Source organism: Opisthocomus hoazin, chromosome 3, assembly GCF_030867145.1.
Source record: "Opisthocomus hoazin isolate bOpiHoa1 chromosome 3, bOpiHoa1.hap1, whole genome shotgun sequence".
Lineage (NCBI taxonomy): Eukaryota > Metazoa > Chordata > Aves > Opisthocomiformes > Opisthocomidae > Opisthocomus > Opisthocomus hoazin.
The window spans coordinates 31,241,229-31,260,743 of record NC_134416.1 but is presented as its reverse complement, the minus strand read 5'-3'; the positions used below and the strand labels follow the sequence as shown (position 1 = coordinate 31,260,743).

Below are 19,515 nucleotides of genomic sequence, written 5' to 3'. Positions count from 1 at the left end.
TATACAGGTCCCTGAGTTACATAAGGAGGAACATTGTTATTTTGATGCAGGTGTACTTATTGGCTCCCTTTCATTCCTACTTCCTGCCATCAAGAAGCTACATTTATGTTATACATTCTTCAGGAAAACATCCGCCCCTATGGTAGACTCATACATACTACTAAAACCAGCAGGAGAAACCAACTCAAACTTTACATTAAGAAAAAACTGTGATATAAACAATACACTTTGAGAAGCTTTGTGGTATATGGGTATATTTCCACTGTTGGTCAATATCCTGTGATAGCTCAATTATCTCTGCAAGGCTCATGTTATCTGATCTTCTGCTAACATACTATATTTCATTTATGTCCTGCTGAGTTTCATTGTGCTTGCTACCTCTAAGCAGCAACTTCTCCATCAACAGATGTTTTGTCTGATAGTTCCTTTTGTCTTCTTGTTATTACCACTAGTGTTTTATGAAAGTCTTGACTATAAGTAACTGCCTGTGGATGGAAACATAAAATGACAGTGCTGAGTAAAGCCTAAAGGAAGTACAGGTCACATAAGATTCCCAGTGTAACTGCTTTCTCAGGAGTGGAGAGGTGGAATATTATTACTGAAAACGAATTTACGTTTTTTTAAAAACCTACTCAACCATTGGAAGCAAATTATTTAAGTGGCTTTCTTCTTCACTATGGAAACTGATTGCTTGAATTTATACCTAGTTTTCAAACACCATAACAATTTTACTTAGTTATCTACTTTCCTCATCACGAGTAATGGAGAATCTTTTTTTTTTTTTAATTGGTCACAGTAATCTGTAGTGCAATATTACAGTACTGCTAAACAATGATCAACTGTAATGTGCTAAACATGTTCTATGATGTGCATTAAATTAGTGTCTTAAGTGATCTATGAACATTATTAGTGTCTCAGAATCCTAATACCACACAGTAACAAAAGCAGCCCTCATACTTTTAATAATACTAATACAAACATAACAAATATATATACAAACTAATACAAACATAACAGAATTTGCAGAGTGATACATCAGTCAACATACACAGTAACATCTCGGAAACCTGTGAAATCCATCATTCAGATAACTTGCAGGGTTTCAAAAATTAATGAGTTCTCTTGACATCTCTATAAAGCAGACAAATATTCTTTCCCTTATTGTTACAGAAATGAATACACAGAGACACTAAGTGACTAGTGCAAGTCTCTTTCAGGACTGGAAAATGATTCAGATTTTACAATTTTTTTCTGTTCTTTATTAATCATAAAAGTAAGCGTCCCTTCTGAAGCGAACTGTAAGATTTATTTCAAAATAATTCCTAGGGAACTGCTCAAATTGTTGTCTAGCTTCCTAGTTTATCAGTCATTTACCTTTCTTACCTCATTTTTAAGTAGCAGAGAAATAATTTTCACCAACTTTAAAAAGTTTTGGATCATGCCTTACCTGTTTATGTGCTAGGGTTTAGAAATGTGGATAAAAAGGAGTAGGTAAGTGTGTACATAACTACATTATTTTGAATATTTCAGCTTAAATTTGTCACAACTGTGACTTGCCTGTTGGCTTCTAAAACATAACTTTTCCACTGGATATACATATACTTATTTCAGTATAAAATAAATAATAATAAAAATATTTCACACCAAAATAATTTAAGTTATAAGAAATGTGAAAACAGTATGGGCCTCTGTGTAGGAGGAGTTAATTTCATCCACAGAAAATGAACTGTTTAAGTGGCTTAATCACTTCTTTTGAGAAACAGAGGAAAAGATTAACATGCCTAGCTGATATCCACCAAACCGCTTCCTTGCAGAATTCCTATACCAACCTATCTCCTTTGAAGAAGTAGGTTTTCCCAACATCTTCCCACCAAATTGCTGAATCAATGCCATGGGAAGGAATTCCACTTCCAAGTGTTATCAAATCATGAGGATAACCTGGCTGCAGAGTAGTGTCCTTGAAAACCCAGAACTTGTTACCTGTACAAAAGCATATACATACACACATATATAAGCATGTTAGTCTTCAGTAATCCCAGTATTAATGTTAATACACTCCTAAGAAATAAGAAAGACTCCCAAAGGGCTATAGTGGTTCTGACAAACACGATGAAATGAAAAATGTTCTACCACTGCAGATAATGCGAAATTAAGTATGCCTTACAGATGCCTTGCATTTCTAAAGCAACTTTCATTCAATAAGCCCAAAGAATATTTTGATATCAACTATACAGGGATCAAACCCAGAATGAAAATTAAGTCATCTCAAGAGGCTCTGTGGTTGATAATGCAATACATTTACAGCAATAGTACACAATAGGTTGACGTTTCATGAGGAGAGAAGAGTGAATTTTAAGACAAAATGAGGTAAGAAAACATGTAAGTAAAAATAGAAATTATTATCCTCATAGAGACTTTTATTACTCTGTACTCTTCTCCCCAAGAAGTTAAATTACTTATGAAGGACGTACAGATTATTTATGAAATAACCAGAGAATTTTATTTTTAATCATATTTTCTTTAATGTGACCTAAAGACAGCAAACTGAGGTTCTGAAGTCCCATAGATGAAAACTTTCTGTTTCTGAAATTATTGGGTGATTGCCTTTAGTACCAGTGGCAGTAAGATTTAACCTTTGGTTGTGGGTGACGAATCATTCAAAATCACCCAATCGACTTCTTAACGCTGATAGGACAAGGCAGTTGTATGGCTTTAGCTGATGCTAGCACAGACCTCAGTTTACCTAAACTGTCTTACAAGGAGCGGCTGAGGGAGTTGGGATTCTTTAGTCCGGAGAAGAGAAGGCTGAGGGGAGACCTTACCTCTCACAACAACCTGAAAGGCAGTTGTAGTGAGGTGGATGTTGGTCTCTTCTCCCAGGTAACTAGCAAGAGGATGAGAGGAAATGGCCTCAGGTTGCATCAGGGGAGGTTTAGACTGGATATTAGGAAAAATGTCTTTACTGAAAGAGTGGTCAGGCATTGGAACAGGCTGCCCAGGGAGGTGGTGGAGTCACCATCCCTGGAGCTGTTCAAAAAACATGTAGATATGGCACTTTGGGACATGGTTTAGCAGGCATGGTGGTGTTGGGTTGACACTTGGACTTGATCTTAGAGGTCTTTTCCAACCTTAATGAATCTATGATTCTATGATATATGAATAGTAGCCTAGTGACTCGTGAAGAGCAATGCTCAGTGGTTGAACCCCTATTGTTGCACTTACTAGCTAAACATATTGTCTGCCTACATATATGTATGCATGCCTACAGAAGCAGCAGTTGCACCAGTGTTTTGTAGTATAGCACTACCCGTACCTGTTTTTGGATGCTTCCTGTGATCTCTCGTAACTGCATTGCTTACCTCAACAGCCCACAACTCCAGTTTCCCAGCTTCAGTTTGCTCTAGCTTCCTAGCCAAGCTCTTCCTCACCAAACACTTTTATGATTATCTCACCTGGTTCATCATCTTGTATTAAGCCTTTAGTCTATCTCTTTTCCCAGTAATTGTGTTGTCTTTCAGACTCTTTACTAGGGTCTTCTCAACATACTGTGCTTCCTGTCCTATTCTTGCAACTATCTTCTGCTTTTTACATTTTTACTTTCTTCTAATTCTTCTTCAAAATACACTTCTCACCTCTGTCTTTTCAGTAGAGACTTCTCTTTCAAACACAAGACAGCTTTGGCTGAAAAAAGGGAATAAAGATCCTATCATGCCCCCTAAAAATGGGGAAAAGGGAGCATAACTTGCATTTCAGTATGCATCTGAAGAGCTTGCTTTCAGGCCTGTGTTGTCTTTGCATTATGTCTTCTAGGCCACAGAGACACTCTGAGCTAGAGTATAGGCTCCAGTGTGTTTATTTTCTCTTCAAAACACTACTTTCATCTGTGTTCCCCAAAAGCATTGCTCTTTTTAGTAATAATAACACTGAGGGAGAAGATACTCTGACATCTTCTAGACCCTTCTGAGTTATATCACAGAAAGGTCTAGAGAAGATCCATGAACACATATATTGAATTAGTCTATGGGATAACTCAATTTGGTCCATCTATCGTTATTCATGATGATGATATCTAAAATATAAGGGGTAAAGTCTGAAAATACATTTTGCTCAAACACATTTGGAAAGAGATCCTAAGAGATAAAATCATGGCTGTTCATATTAGATGTTTTAATTACCTGTAAGGCTAGGCAAGCTGTTACACAGACTTCGGAGGTTAAGGCACTATGCTGTATAAAAATTTTATAAGGAAATGTAGTATTACCCCAAAGATCTAGTATCAAGTGTATGCCAGAGTCACGAAGAGGGAAAATTTCCTGGAGGACAGGAGAGGTGCCCGAGGACTGGAGAAAGGCCAATGTCACTCCAATCTTCAAAAAGGGCAAGAAGGAGGACCCAGGGAACTACAGGCCGGTCAGCCTCACCTCCATCCCAGGAAAGGTAATGGAGCAGCTTATCCTGGAGGCCATCATCAAGCAAGTGGAAGAAAAGAAGGTTATCAGGAGTAGTCAGCATGGATTCACCAAGGGGAAATCATGCCTGACCAATCTGATAGCTTTCTACGATGACATGACTGGCTGGGTAGACGAAAGGAGAGCCGTGGATGTTGTCTACCTTGACTTCAGCAAGGCTTTCGACAGAGTCTCCCATGATATCCTCCTAGGGAAGCTCAGGAAGTGTGGGCTGGATGAGTGGTCAGTGAAGTGGATTGAGAACTGGCTGAATGGCAGAACTCAGAGGGTTGTCGTCAGCGGCGTTGAATCTAGTTGGAGGCTGGTAACTAGTGGTGTCCCTCAGGAGTCAGTACTGGGCCCAGTCTTGTTTAACTTCTTCATCAACGACCTGGATTAAGAGTTAGAATGTACCCTCGGCAAGTTTGCTGATGACACCAAACTGGGAGGTGTGGTAGATGCACCAGAAGGCTGTGCTGCCATTCAGCATGACCTGGATAGGCTGGAAAGTTGGGCAGAGAGGAACCCGATGAGGTTCAACAAAGCCAAATGCAGGGTCCTGCACCTGGGGAGGAACAACCTCATGCATCAGTACAGGCTTGGGGTGGACCTGCTGGAGAGCAGCTCTGTGGAGAGGGACCTGGGTGTCCTGGTGGACGACAGGTTAACCATAAGCCAGCAGTGTGCCCTGGCTGCCAAGAAGGCCAATGGTATCCTGGGGTGCATTAGAAGGAGTGTGGCCAGCAGGACAAGGGAGGTTCTCCTTCCCCTCTACACTGCCCTGGTGAGGCCTCATCTGGAGTACTCTGTCCAGTTCTGGGCTCCCCACTTCAAGAAAGATAAAGAGCTACTGGAGAGAGTCCAACGGAGGGCTACAAGGATGGTGAGGGGACCGAAACATTTCCCCTACGAGGAAAGGCTGAGGGAGCTGGGCTTGTTCAGCCTGAAGAAGAGAAGGCTGCGAGGGAACCTAATAAATGCTTATAAATATCTGAAGGGTGGGTGTCAGGAGGATGGGGCCAAGCTCTTTTCAGTGGTGCCCAGTGACAGGACAAGGGGCAATGGGCACAAACTGAGGCACAGGAAGTTCCGTCTGAACATGAGGAAGAACTTCTTCCCTCTGAGGGTGACGGAGCACTGGAACAGGCTGCCCAGGGAGGTTGTGGAGTCTCCTTCTCTGGAGATATTCAAGACCTGCCTGGACAAGGTCCTGTGCAGGCTGCTGTAGGTGACCCTGCTTCTGCAGGAGGGTTGGACTAGATGACCCACAGAGGTCCCTTCCAACCCCTACCATTCTGTGATTCTGTGATTCTGTGATTCTGTGATTCTGTGATTCTGTGAAATTTAGAGACCTGTTTTCCAGTTGGTTTTATATTTTAGCTATCCTTCGGTTGTATTAAATTGTTGTTTAAAGGGAAGGTGTTTTTAATCTCCCTGTTTGTACTGTAGTGATTTAAAGTATGTTTTCTTTTTATCACAGTTTTAATTAGGAGAAGGGATATAGTTTCAGTCCCTCCCATGCTGGGTTTCCAGAGTAAATTTTTTATCAGCTTCTTTACAGCTGCTTGTCATCTACTTCCAGACACAGACACTACAGTTTGCTCAACAGATCCATCTTCTCCCCCCTGCCAGTTGAAGGAAGAAAGGGTTCAAAGAACGAGTATGTACAGAGCCATCTGAAGTACTGAAAATAAAAGAGACACAGAGAACTATGAAGAATAGTCATGGAAAGCTGAGGTCTGTGTTGTCCTGGGATTAAGGTCTGTGCTAAACTGACATTTGCCTTTACTGAAATTCCTTAAAAAAAAATCACTTATAGGGTTTGATCGTGACAGGGGTGAGCATCTTCAGCCATTCACTGTCCCTCCTCCCATGCAGTTCATCCTTCTGCCAATTCACACGACTGACAGAGAAAGCTTCAGATGGTAATGGCAGTTTCAAATGTAATGATACGAGAAGTCATGCGTTTTGGACCTTACTAGTTGGTACTTTTGGTGTGAACAACAGATGGCATCCAGTGAATGATACTGAGCCAGCTCATTTCTGTTTCAGAAGATCATTCAAAATGACAGCTGTTGCACCGAATTGAGAGGCATATGCTGTGATGTATGTAATGCCATTACCTTCCTCTGTGCCTCATAAGGAATAAAAGTAACGGCAATTGTTAGGAATAGATCATTACCAGCCATACCCAACAAGTCAAATTTAGCTATTAACAAGATCAGGTCATACCAAAATAAGCAAGAGTTGAGCACACACTATTATAAGTGACAGCACCACTGAGCCAGGTCTTTGTTGCATGTTCAGATATGCTGAAGTAGAAGGAAAGCGTAGATGTGGCAACACAAGAAACTAAATTCTTCTTCACATAATTTTTTACTAAGAAGCAAATTCTTTCTGGGTAAATGGAGAAAAGGTAAATTTAACTTTATTTTACGGAGACTGTAGGGCATTGAGAGCTCTAACATGTGGGCAAGACTTCTATTGATTCTAACTAGAGGGAATTGTATTTAACATTTGCTTTTGAAGACTTGTTTAGTCTGCTACAACTTTGTTGATTGTTAATGGGAAGGAATGTATGTAAGAAATCCAAAAGTTCCATGTGGCTGCCAGTTTTCACTCTGGCTTTTTTTTTTGTTTTTTCCTCTGTTTCAGGGGTCTTTAGGTGGTTTGTTGTCAGTTTTGCTGTTTTGGGGTTTTTTTCTGTTCAACTTCTGTCCCTCAGCTGGAGGAAAGTGGGTGCCTGTTGATCAGAGGATCTCCAGAAAGTCAGAAAAAATTAGAAGCTTTCAAATTCAGAATCAAATATTAGGAGGAGCTAAAGCTGAAATACAGCGCAAAAGATGCCTGACTGTCATGAGAATTAGCTCCTTTTATTTCTAACTCGTATTTATGTATCTTAAAATGTATTAAAAACGAATGCTTAACTCAGTATGCATTCATTTAGCTCATATTCCACTTCCACTAGTTAACAGTCAACACACTTCAATAATTGTGATTATAATGGAAATAAAGAATATATCACAAAAGTAGAATAGTTATAGTTTCATCCTTCTTATAGATAACTAATGTTTGTTCAGAGTCTTAACCTATGCCCTTGGCAGAAATCACCACTGTGTTTATTTTACAAAGTTGTTTTTTAAGGTCTGGTTGGTAGGCTTGTTATTCTCACAGAGAATATAGCACCACATGTTTCATGAAGTCTGGTCAACCTTCAGAATGTTTCACCTCTCTGCTTTTATTCCCTAATGTAAGATCTAATATAATAACAAGCAGAATGGTAAGGTCACAAGCTGAGAATGAAGCAAGTGATAAAAAAGTCAAAATGTCTTCCTTTTTGGAATAGCGTTTTGTTAAATATCATCACTGTAGGGAAACAATTGAGAAGGATGAACTGTGACTGCAATTATTTGAAGACATCTAGCTTTGACATTCTAAAAAAATTACTGGAAATAAAGGGTATCTGTATTGGTATGCTTTGTTAATTACTAAAATATTGAATGTTTAACTCCAGATATTCTTTCAGACTATTTAACCACTTACTGACTACTGCAAACAATTATGCAGTTTTTAGCCACTGTAGCTCTTCCTTTGTAGACTCAGAATGCTGAACGGTTGTGCTTCTGGATTTTCAGTAACCAAGCTTTTTGTTCTTGTTATATGCAATTATGATACGTGTGTAGTGCAAGATCTGTATGGGTTATAACGTGTTACAGTGATGAGACAAATTCTCAGAACTTGTAGGAATTATATTCAGTTGAAACCAGTTAAAAATTTAATATCTAATTCTGAAGGACTTTTTCTCCAGTCACTCTTGCTTTTTATTTTGGCTTTTCAAGGCAGGATCAAGTGTCTTCTTACTAGTACCCCCAAATTACTCCTCATGCTTCCTTTTTTCTCATTCTCTATTATTTCCCACATTAAGTTTCTGTCAGTTCTCTGCTCCATGATCTGACACTATCATAAATCTATTTTTCAAAATAAAACTGTCAAACAGTGAGATAAGTGCAGTTGAAAGTTATGATGGTGGCACTGGTAGTATGATTTTTACAGCAGCCCTTCTATTGCTACATTTGGTTAACCATAACATTCAACAGCGCAGATGGCTTGACAATTTCATTTTCAGCACCATACAAATTCCCACAGGTACACAGAATAAATTTTACTATTCACATTTCTTCATTAAAAAAAAAAAAAAGAAAAGATAGAAGTATCATTCTGGTGCCATATTCTTATTATCATTAGGCATGGACACCATCAGTAAATAATTAGAATGTAAACGTCTGCTTTTCATAAGCAGCCATCCACCAGATTGCTATGTACTTTATGAGGCACAAGAAGGAAGGCCAAGTATCTTTAGCCACCTGAAATGAGCAAGCATCACTTTGCACTACAAGAATGCTACTGAATTTTTACAACTGTTTTTCCTTGTGTAAATAAACATTAATGCAAAAAAAAGAGATAAAAGTTAAAATGGTAAAATTATTTAAAAAATCAAAACCAATGAAATTTCAAAACCAAAGAAGACACTTGATCCAATCGTCCTGAACTCGATTCAGCTTGATTTTCTATAGACATCTAACACATAATGCATGATCTCACAGGCTCTTCACGTATTGTCAGGAGACTAATGTCAAGTATGTATAAATATACTGATAGATGTTATTAGCACAGTTTCAGAATAACTACATTTTTCACAGCAAAATCATAAGCTATGAAGACGTTTCAAAGGCTCTTAAACAATTGTTCCATCCTGAACTACCATGTACTATTATTTGCATATGGCTCATATTTTACAACATAGCTCACATTTAAAAAAATATTAGTCATTATAAAGTCATAAAGATCTAAACCTGTTTTATAATTTAAATCAACTGTTCTACAAGGATTTTTTTACAAATCAAACAGAGCATAGATTATTGAAAATAAATGAGTTTTGTGGATTTCTAAAGAGATAAACAGAATGTTTCAATTCAGGATGGTTCACAAGGTCTATTCTCAGAGCATCTTAAAAATATCAGTAGCCTAACAGAATACTGTTTATCCCGAACTTATGACAGCGTAGGCATATAAGGAGAAGCAAGGTAGCAATTACTCACTAGCAATCACAGATAAGTAAATTGGCTTACTCCTTTCTTCACCTTCCTCTGAGAACAGCGAGATTGCTCCACAAGTATGAAAACGGGAGTGAAAAACAAGGAGACCCTGTTTTAAATTAGTAAAAAAGCCTCCAAAGTGAGTGAAAAAGAGCAATGGAGATGGAAGGTGTGCCTGGGACCTTCCTTTGAGCATCTGTAGAAGAAGCAGTGGCTGTTCTGAAGGGACGTTATTTAGACACTGATCTGTTTCTCCAACACACACCAAAGATTCAAGACTCTGTACCTTCCAGGTTATTGGATGTTACTGATACCTTGAGAAGACGTTTTGGAGACTTTATTTAAAAATCTGAAACAAGGGCTGGTTTCACGCAAACACCACGCTTTTCTGCTGTGAAGAACTGACCATTCTTAAAACTAAGTGATCTAGAAAATGTTTTCTGAGACGAGTGACATTATTCCAGTCCAAGCTCTGTGATTGCACTTACTCCATCTTTTCTATTCTTTCTCTGAATAATGGACGTAAATGTTAGCTTAGATATGTGCTTTGTGAACATCTCTGTATGCCAGACTTCAGATTTAAAGGTCCTTCTAGAACGTGCTTGTTTTTGTTTGTTTTAGATTGGTAAAGCACATATTCTGCTTGCTCTTCATCTTAGCAACAATCAACTTGTCTATTTCTAGCACCTTTGGGAGGAAGTCACATACTTTTTTCCCAGGAAGAAATTTTGTGAGAGAATGGAATAAACAAGACAATGATTGTTACCTACAGTCTATTTGTACAGACTTCTGCAATCGTGTTCCACGTGGCAGCTGAGATTCTTGGTTAACAGGAATTTTCAAGGACGCACATACAAGAGATTCAGGTGAACACATTGATTCTATGTGACATGAATTACACTGATTGACAAACACCATCAGGTAGATATTGGGAATCATGAAGAGGAAGTGGCAGAGAAGCAAGAATTTGGAAAAATCACACAAAGAAATATGAGGACTTTTGACCCTGTCAAACACAGGGACAATACAAATGTCACTGGAAAAACAGGGGAAGGAACTTTGGAAAGAAAGCAGGTGGAAAAGTATCTGCAACAGAAAATCCAAGTATCATACGATAACATCTAGAAAGAACAAAGCTAGCTGGTCTAAAATCAGAGAGCATAAGTTGGAGGTGATGAGAAAGGAAAAGAACACAATATTCTGACTTATAAGAGTATAACTCCACTGCTTCTGCTTGCTTTATTTAATCCTGATTATTTAATTTCCCAGGTAGAAAACAGATGTTCCTCCCCTCCTTTTTTCTATTATCTATAACCTACAGACTACTGAATCAACCCATTCCTCTAAGACTAACAGGAGTCAGTCAGCATTGGGTGAAGAGTTAAATAATGATAAAACATATTTTGGCGTCTCTGGGAAGGAAAAGAAAGTAGAATTAGGACTAAATTTGATCATTTCTGTCTGAAGCTCAGGTAACGGATCCCAGCATTATCAAGTTAGAGGTCTGGAATGCACGAGGTAGTTCCTTTCCTCTATGTAGTAGTGATGAACAAATGAAGATCTACAGAATAATATTTACATCCTTCCATGTCTAATGGACCCAAAAATCAAGCAGAGGGATGGAGATCTGGAGGTACCTTGATCATGATTCCTGATCTTATTAAATTCCCAGAAATTATGAAATGAAATATATTTTATGGCCACAGTAGTAAAAGCAGATGCTGTATTGAAGTCACGTAAATAGAAAATATACTATACGGAATGTAATTTTCCTTACGATTCACACAAATAATAAAATTTCTCTATCAGGAAAACATAAACTTCATCTTCATTGTACTGTCATGCAGTATTTCTGCATGTTATTAAACATTTTCCATTTATCATTCCCAAGATGATAATGTTTCCATGGTAAATGTGATATTACTTCTATCTCCCTGTTAATGATTCTACTACTAAAAATGAACTCATTTTTGCTATAACAACTTAAAAAAAAAATCTGTTTTTTTTGTAATGACTTCATGGAATCATAGAATGGTTTGGGTTGGAACAGACCTTACAGAACATCTAGCTCCAATCCACATGCCATGGGCAGAGACACCTTCCACTAGATCAGGTTGCTGAAAGCCCCATCCAACCTGGCCTTCAACATTTCCAGGGAAGGGAATCACAGAATCATAGGTTGGAAAAGACCTCTAAGATAATCAAGTCCAACCATCACCCCAACACCACCATGCCTACTAAACCATATTGTGAAGTGCCACATTTACATGTTTTGTGAGCACCTCCAGGGATGGGGACTCAACCACCTCCCTGGGCAGCCTATTCCAATGCCTGACCACTCCTTCAGTAAAGAAATTTTTCCTAATATCCAATCTAAACCTCCCCTGACACAACTTGAGGCCATTGCCTCTCGTCCTATCGCTAGTTACCTGGGAGAAGAGACCAACACCCACCTCACTAGAACAACCGCCTTTCAGGTAGTTGTAGAGGGTGATAAGGTCCCCCCTCAGCCTCCTCTTCTCCAGACTAAACAACCCCAGTTCTCTCAGCCGCTCCTCGTAAGACTTATGCTCTAGACCCCTCACCAGCCTTGTTGCCCTTCCCTGGACACACTCCAACAACTCCGTGTCCTTCTTGTAGTGAGGGGCCCAAAACTGAACACAGTACTCCAGGTGCAGCCTCACCAGTGCCGAGTACAGGGGCACGATCACCTCCCTACTCCTACTGGCCACACTATTCCTGATACAAGCCAGGATGCCATTGGCCTTCTTGGCCACCTTGTAACAAGTGAATCACTCACAACACTAAATAGCTGAACAGTTTTTCACATATTGATTCAGTTTCTTCTTTCTTCTCCCAAATTATTACCTTATAAAACATACTTTAAATGGCTTCCACTCTTTTATTGCTAAATGTCTATTTATTTAACATATAAGATAATTTTCTCATTAAATCTAAATTAGATGCATGTTCAAGAACTTTAATTTTCAAAAGTGGCTGATGCCTGGAGTGAAACTTTGAAAACAATGATTAGCAACAATTCAATCCATACAACATATTTTCTGGAGTTTATGCTTCTTTAAAAACACTAAATACACATCTATGAAAAAGATATCTTTCCCACTAGAAAATCCTAACATCACAGTTCTCAGATGAGTACAGTGCAGTACAGTGAAATATTTGTATCACGATGACATTTAAATATATGCAAATTTCATTTGTAAAAAGGAAGAAGAGCAAAGAGAACCATAAAAAAAAATAGAACTGTGTTCATTCTTGCTCCCTAACCCACATTTTCCAAAAAGGATTTCATAGTAGATGTCACTTATTTATAATTCCAAATTCTTACTGAATATGTAAGAGTAAATGATCTGAAGGTTAACCATAAATTAAAGCTGTAGCTGCCAAAATGAGAAAACATAACTCCTATACTTTTCATTTAGCTACCAATTTGCAACATGATTTACAAATCATTAGTAAAAATAAGCAAGACGTGTTCCAAGAAGTCATCGGAGCCGAAAGTATTACACAAAAGCTTACTTTTCTTCTTTTCTTACCTTTAAAGAAGACAAAATTCCCATCACTGTTTTCATAAACTGCATCAATGCTGGGAGGTAGTCCCCTCCAGAAGTAGGTAATCTGCATGGGGTATCCATCCATCACCCTGTTGTTTCTGACTCGCCAAAACCACTGATCCTGGAAACCAAATATACATCTCTTACTATGCTTTGAGGCATTTATATGTGTTCACAGAATCACAGAATCACAGAATAGTAGGGGTTGGAAGGGACCTCTGTGGGTCACCTAGTCCAACCCTCCTGCCGAAGCAGGGTCACCTACAGCAGGCTGCACAGGACCTTGTCCAGGCGGGTCTTGAATATCTCCAGAGAAGGAGACTCCACAACCTCCCTGGGCAGCCTGTTCCAGTGCTCCGTCACCCTCAGAGGGAAGAAGTTCTTCCTCATGTTCAGACGGAACTTCCTGTGCCTCAGTTTGTGCCCATTGCCCCTTGTCCTGTCACTGGGCACCACTGAAAAGAGCTTGGCCCCAGTTCAGTTGCTGTCCCAAAAATACTGAATAGCCTAACCTAGCATCTTTAGAGCATGACCTTTCACTGTTTGCATAAACATATTTGTGTTTGCATTTGTGTCATCTCACACATCATAAATGTGTCAGAACTAGTTGTTCCCTGAGGTGGGAATAAGCTACCCATGTGAACTGTGTGTTTGGTGTACATAGTCTTCAGCAGAACATACAGCATGCTGTATGAGAGGTTATAACTTTCTCAACGTCTTTCCTATAAGCGGTCCAACTTAAAATTTGTTAACTGACTACAAGTGCTTTTAGATGGAACCAAATGCATATGTGTAAGCCTAATATAATGGGACTACAGACAGGCTTTGAAGATCAACTAATTCTGCAAGCAATTTTTTTGCAGTGGCTGCTGACAGTGAAAGGTTGATAGATACAGCTGCGACATTACCACATCAGTCCAATAAGAACTACACTTTGATGACAGCTTTGCTGTAGTGAAGTCTTTCTGTGTAATATTAAATAGAATGGTTAATATTACAGCCAGTTATAGGTGCTAAATCCAGTGTCCTGGTAAATCTCTCTTAGCTTGTTGCCATTTAAAGTGGCTTCTCCCTGTGGGATATACTATTGCTTTAAGTGAGTCATACGGAAGTTGCATTGTTGAGGAATGAGGAATGTTCAAGTCGAGAAATGAGTATGTGACACGTTATGTGGATATTGACAAAGATGTCATTGCTGTACCTCTTTAGCTCTTATAACAAGGACAGTTCCATTTCATCCAGTACTCAGAGATGAAGGATGGAGTAAGTAAGTCTTCAACTTTTTACACACATTTGGACAATTTAACTGCATTAATACTATATAAAACAAAACCGCTTAAATGATAAAGAAAGGGCTATTCTGTCAGACATCTGTCACAGTTTTACATAGCAGTTCAGCCTTCTTTCAGTACAGGTCAACTTGCCAAGCAAAAGAGATTTGTGCTCATGGGAACTGGCACAGCTTAGAGAGAAGATTAATACTTTTCAGGAGCAGGCTTACGATGAACTGCGTTCATAATCTTTCCAAACCTGAGATCACAGCTCTCTCTAATTGTTTATCTTTCAAATGACTCAACAATTTATAAATCTCCACAAAAAGTATTAGCCATACAAATACAAACCAGCTCAATATATATATATATATAAATGCATCTTAATCATGTACATAAATGAGTCTAAAATTGAAAGAGATGTTTTGACTCAAAGATTTCTGAGAACTTTACTATTAAAAAAAATTCAAATAGCTTACACAACCTGAAAAATATTATATTGAAAAGCTACAACTGTCTGGAAATAATGCTACTAAAATCCCTGACATTTTTTAATGTCTAGCTATTTCATTGCTAGTGTAACACAGTTGCACTATTCTCATCTGATTACATTCCTATTTTCAACTTTGTTTTTTTTTTTTTTTTTACTGTAAGATGTATTGTAACATTTAAGGAATGTCAGCAAAGCAATTTTTTAGGACTAATTGACTAAATTCCAGAAAGAGAACTGGAAATAGTGGGGGAATACAACAATGCAAGTATTTAGTAAGGCCTAACTGAAGCATGTGTTCTGAATGCTGGAACATGCTGGAACTGAATGCTGTTTTGTTATGTAGATAAGATAAGAGGGCTTTGAACAATTAAAATTAGTGGGAATATCCTCAAAACAGACATTTGGAAGTACTTTTCCATCGAAATAGTAATAAACACTTGAAATGGATTTTCAGGTCAGATTTTTTAGTCATCATCAATGTAGGAATGACTTAGGGAGGAATGATGTAATGATAAGTCTGAATAGGCCAAAAAAATTCTTTGTCCTCTCCATATTTCTATAAAACCCTCAAAAGCCAAGCAGCATCTCAGAGATCAGTCATTACAGTTAAAAACAGGACAAAAAAATAGCATGCTAAAGTGATTTAAAACTGCAGTCTTTGTGGCATCTGTTACTGTCTTCAGCACAATGGAACATTCCAGTCTTGTCTTTCTTCATTCCAAGATAGAGATAACCCTTTTTATTTGTCTGAACTTGGTTGCAAAAGCACATCTTACAAAACAATATTTTGTTGCAGGAAAGAATATATCCAGCTCCCATAAAATGTCCACCAACTCAGAAGGACATTGAACAAGTTGTGGGTACAAAATAAGCAAGATATTTAAAGCTGAACAAAGGCTGACTACTTAGCTGAATACAAAAGGACATAAGCATACACATAATCACTTCACTGAACAAAGGTCTTAATTGAAATGTTCAGGCTTTCAGGAGTTTCCCAATACAATGCACATACTCCAGAAAGTCTGGACATCAGTGCTATAAGACAAAGCTTATAACATTCTAGGTTGGCTAATGAATCTCAACTTTCAGCTAGTACACCAAAGCAGATCTTGCAAACCACATTGATGTGTTACAAGAGGAGGATTTCTCTAGTTGTAATGACAGGAATAATCTTCCTTTGATCAGACTTAAACTACACCATTGTTAAATATTCAATCAGTTCCATTGACTTTTTAAAAACAAACAAACAAACACCCGAACTTTAAATAGTCATGGCTGTATACAATAGTTCACAAACTTCCAAGTGTTAAGACAGATGTGGCCAGAGTAGCCAAGCAGTCATTTCAGTTTGGGCAGTACTGCACTGCTGATTGTCTGGTACTATCTCACCATGCTGATTTCTGGTATAATACCAAAGTGTCAGTGGAATGACCTGTGCAAAAACACTAAACATGCATTTGTGAAAGAAACTGACTCTAACAAACACAGATCTCACAGTGTGAAAAAACCTGTAAAATCAACACGTCAACAAAGATCCAATTCCTGAGAATGAGTTATCTTTCCGCCTCAGTGATTTGCAGAATATATTTGCATTAACTTATTTTGATAACAAGACCAATAAAATTATATTCTGCAGATTTTATATTGAATTGTATGTCAAATTGTGTATTTCATGTTTAATATTAGCGATTTGCAACAATATTGAGACTATTCTTTTTTATTTTTTGCTCAAATTCTTTAGCAAACCAATAATTTGCCCTATTATACCACAGTTAAAATCTTCACAATAATACAATTATGGCAAAGCTGAAATGTTTGATTCATGCAGCGTAGCACCAGGAATTTCCTTTTAAGTACATATATATATATACATACATATACAGCAATGTCAATACTATGTGTCCATGAGCTTTCAACAAGAAATGATTCAAGCTATCTGACAAGAAATTAATTCAGCAGAGTGTTACTGTGCACACATATCCATCCTGGACTGGTGCAGGCCTTTTCATCTGAGACTTAGTATAGAAGATACCCTCTCTGCCCTATAGTCATTTTAGAGATACTGCCAATAGAAATGGTGTCTGAAATGGTATCATGAAAACCATCAATCTTCAAGTTCTTTTCTTTTTTTAATATGTACCTTGTTACTTCCCATATTCTACAAAGAAATGAGACTACTACTTCTGTACTAATATTACTAGGTAAGTGTTCAGTGAGTTACGTAAGTAGAACTGATTTGACCAGATTTATATGTCTACAACATAAAAATCTGTTTACAAATGAATTGCCTGGCATAATAAAGGTCCTTCATAGAAACATTCTAAGGTACACTTCACTTGGTTGTTTACTTGTCTACACGGATTATAAAAGGGAATCTAGAAACCCGGCTCCTGTGTAGATGCCTGCAAAGCACAATGTGGGCATCTAAATGCAAGTGAGATAAATCCTGTCCATTCGCTATCTTTTGTCTCCTGGGTCCAACCCACCATAAGCCAAAGAACATAAAATTCTAAGGATTACCACACCGGGCCAGATCAGGGTTCATCTAGGTCTGTATCCTATCTCTAGTAGAGTCACGAGCAAATTAACAGATAAGACTTCAATCGTGAAGTGGTCAGGTAGTTGGAGTAGATGATCACTGTAGGTCCCTTCCAACTGCTCTGCTCTACTTTACTCTACTCTACGACCATAGAAACAAAAGGAACATGAAATGACACCTCTCTGACACACTCTCCCAGTCACCCGTCACTTCTGATTCAGGGACCTCCTGAACCAAAGGTGATAATTTTGTGATTAGTAGCATTTGATGGACTTTTACTCCTTTGGACTCTTTTCTAAACACATGCAAACTTAAAGCATCCACAGCTATCTGCAGAAATGTATATGACAATTTAACAACCCACAGTGTGAAAAGCCATAAGCAATCAGCAACAGTCACAGCTGCCCACTGGTGTTCAGCATTCATTCAACTTATTTCTTTTTCTTTATCACCAAGAATTTTAGCTCTTTGACTGCAAGATCTAATCCAAGATCTTTGTCGCTTCATATTAAAACCATCTTGTAGACTAAATCCTTCTGCTTGTTTTCAGGAAACCTTTCTATACTGTAACAGATCTGGCCAATATTAGGGATAAAGGATCTGTGGATTGAAATAAGATCTTCCTGTGCCATTGCCTTTAACATCTAAATATTTCATTCTGAAGCATAACTGTAAACATAACATACCATGCCCTCTCTTCTGCCGATGGAATCCTGTAGATTCCTTATTTTCCTACTCTGTTTTCAGTAGATTTACATGTGATTGAAATAATCAAGAACAATGGTGTATTGCTCATCAGTAAGGACCCTACAGGTTTCCACAGAAGTCTAATTTTGGAAATGTGTAATTTTAGCATTTTTATGGTCTTATTTAAACAGACAGGAGCAGGCACACGATTTGCCAATCGATATATGTTTAGAGATAGCCAGACTGACAAGAATCAGCAACTATCTGGAAACATCTGAGAACAGAACTGGAAGTTTGGATCGTTTATAAGACTGGGCAAGGTAGATGTTGGCAGAGGTTGACAGGATAATTTGTTTATGTACATTTAATTTTCCAGGCTGACTTTCCTATGAACATACTGGACTCAATGGTTTCAGACTGCCAGAGCTCAAGCTCTGGAACTCAAGAAATTCTACCATGTGGCTGTAAAGCATGCCAAGGATCTTTCTGAGTTATCAGATAGGATAGGCTCTGCTTATAGGAGTGGATCATTTCAGCACATATAAATAAATGTATTTAATTTATCTTAAACAAAGTTATATTTACCAACAATTTTATCATCTGCATTTTCATAAACACGTACAATTACTGAAAATGTGTTTTCAACACAGTTCAACTCTTATTGAAATTTGAAAGAGACATAGTTCAAGAGAAAGTGTATTCGCTCTACGAAAGCTCTTTCACACTTCAAGTAAATAGCTTGAAACAGTTTCTCTGACAACACGCGTCTCAGTGTATTAGGTTCTACTGAATAAACAAAATTTTGTCTCTTTTGAGAAATACTGTGTATTGAAAAACTGTTTGTCTTTCCCACTATATTGGTTAAATATACCTTTAATTATTTTATTTCCCCAAAACACATTAAATGCTGCAGACAGGTTGAACACATGGGGTCCAATTCCAAGCCTGACAAACATATACATTGAATGCATAGCTTTTAGTGCCTTTCCTTGCCAGCTAGCAAATACCTTTTTGTAAGCATCTGTAGTTACCCAATAACTCCAAATACATGGATCACTCCTGTGAAGCTGGGATCTTGCATGTAATGGATCATTAAATATTCTGACTATAGACAAACTAAGTAAATTAAACTAGGACCATTATTCCCAGTTCAAAAATCAGAACTGGAACAAACAAAAAAATCAAAATTTAAATGAAAAATGAGAAATATATCTAAGAATCAGAAAATGAGCATTGAGACTGTAACCTGTTCCAGAAACATTATTATGTATAAAGAGTAAAAGTAGGATGAAGAAGCAGGAGCAGTCACACAAACTGAGTCTTATGAAAATAATTTTATTTAGTAAAATAAAATTAGATTATATACTTCTGAGAAAAAAAGAGACAATTAAGCTTTTTAGAGAAAA

General features: G+C 37.8%; 1 protein-coding gene across 1 annotated transcript in view; it reads right to left on the bottom strand.

The window, feature by feature from the left end:
* MMP16 (matrix metallopeptidase 16) overlaps window positions 1-19,515 on the bottom strand; it is a 200,528-nt gene that overhangs the window by 18,606 nt on the left and 162,407 nt on the right. Inside the window, exons 7-8 of the mRNA XM_009945590.2 lie at window positions 13,102-13,240; window positions 1,830-1,980 (exon numbers count right to left, since the gene is read on the bottom strand). Coding sequence (XP_009943892.2) covers window positions 1,830-1,980; window positions 13,102-13,240 — 290 coding nt within the window. The remainder of the gene's footprint in view (window positions 1-1,829; window positions 1,981-13,101; window positions 13,241-19,515) is intronic.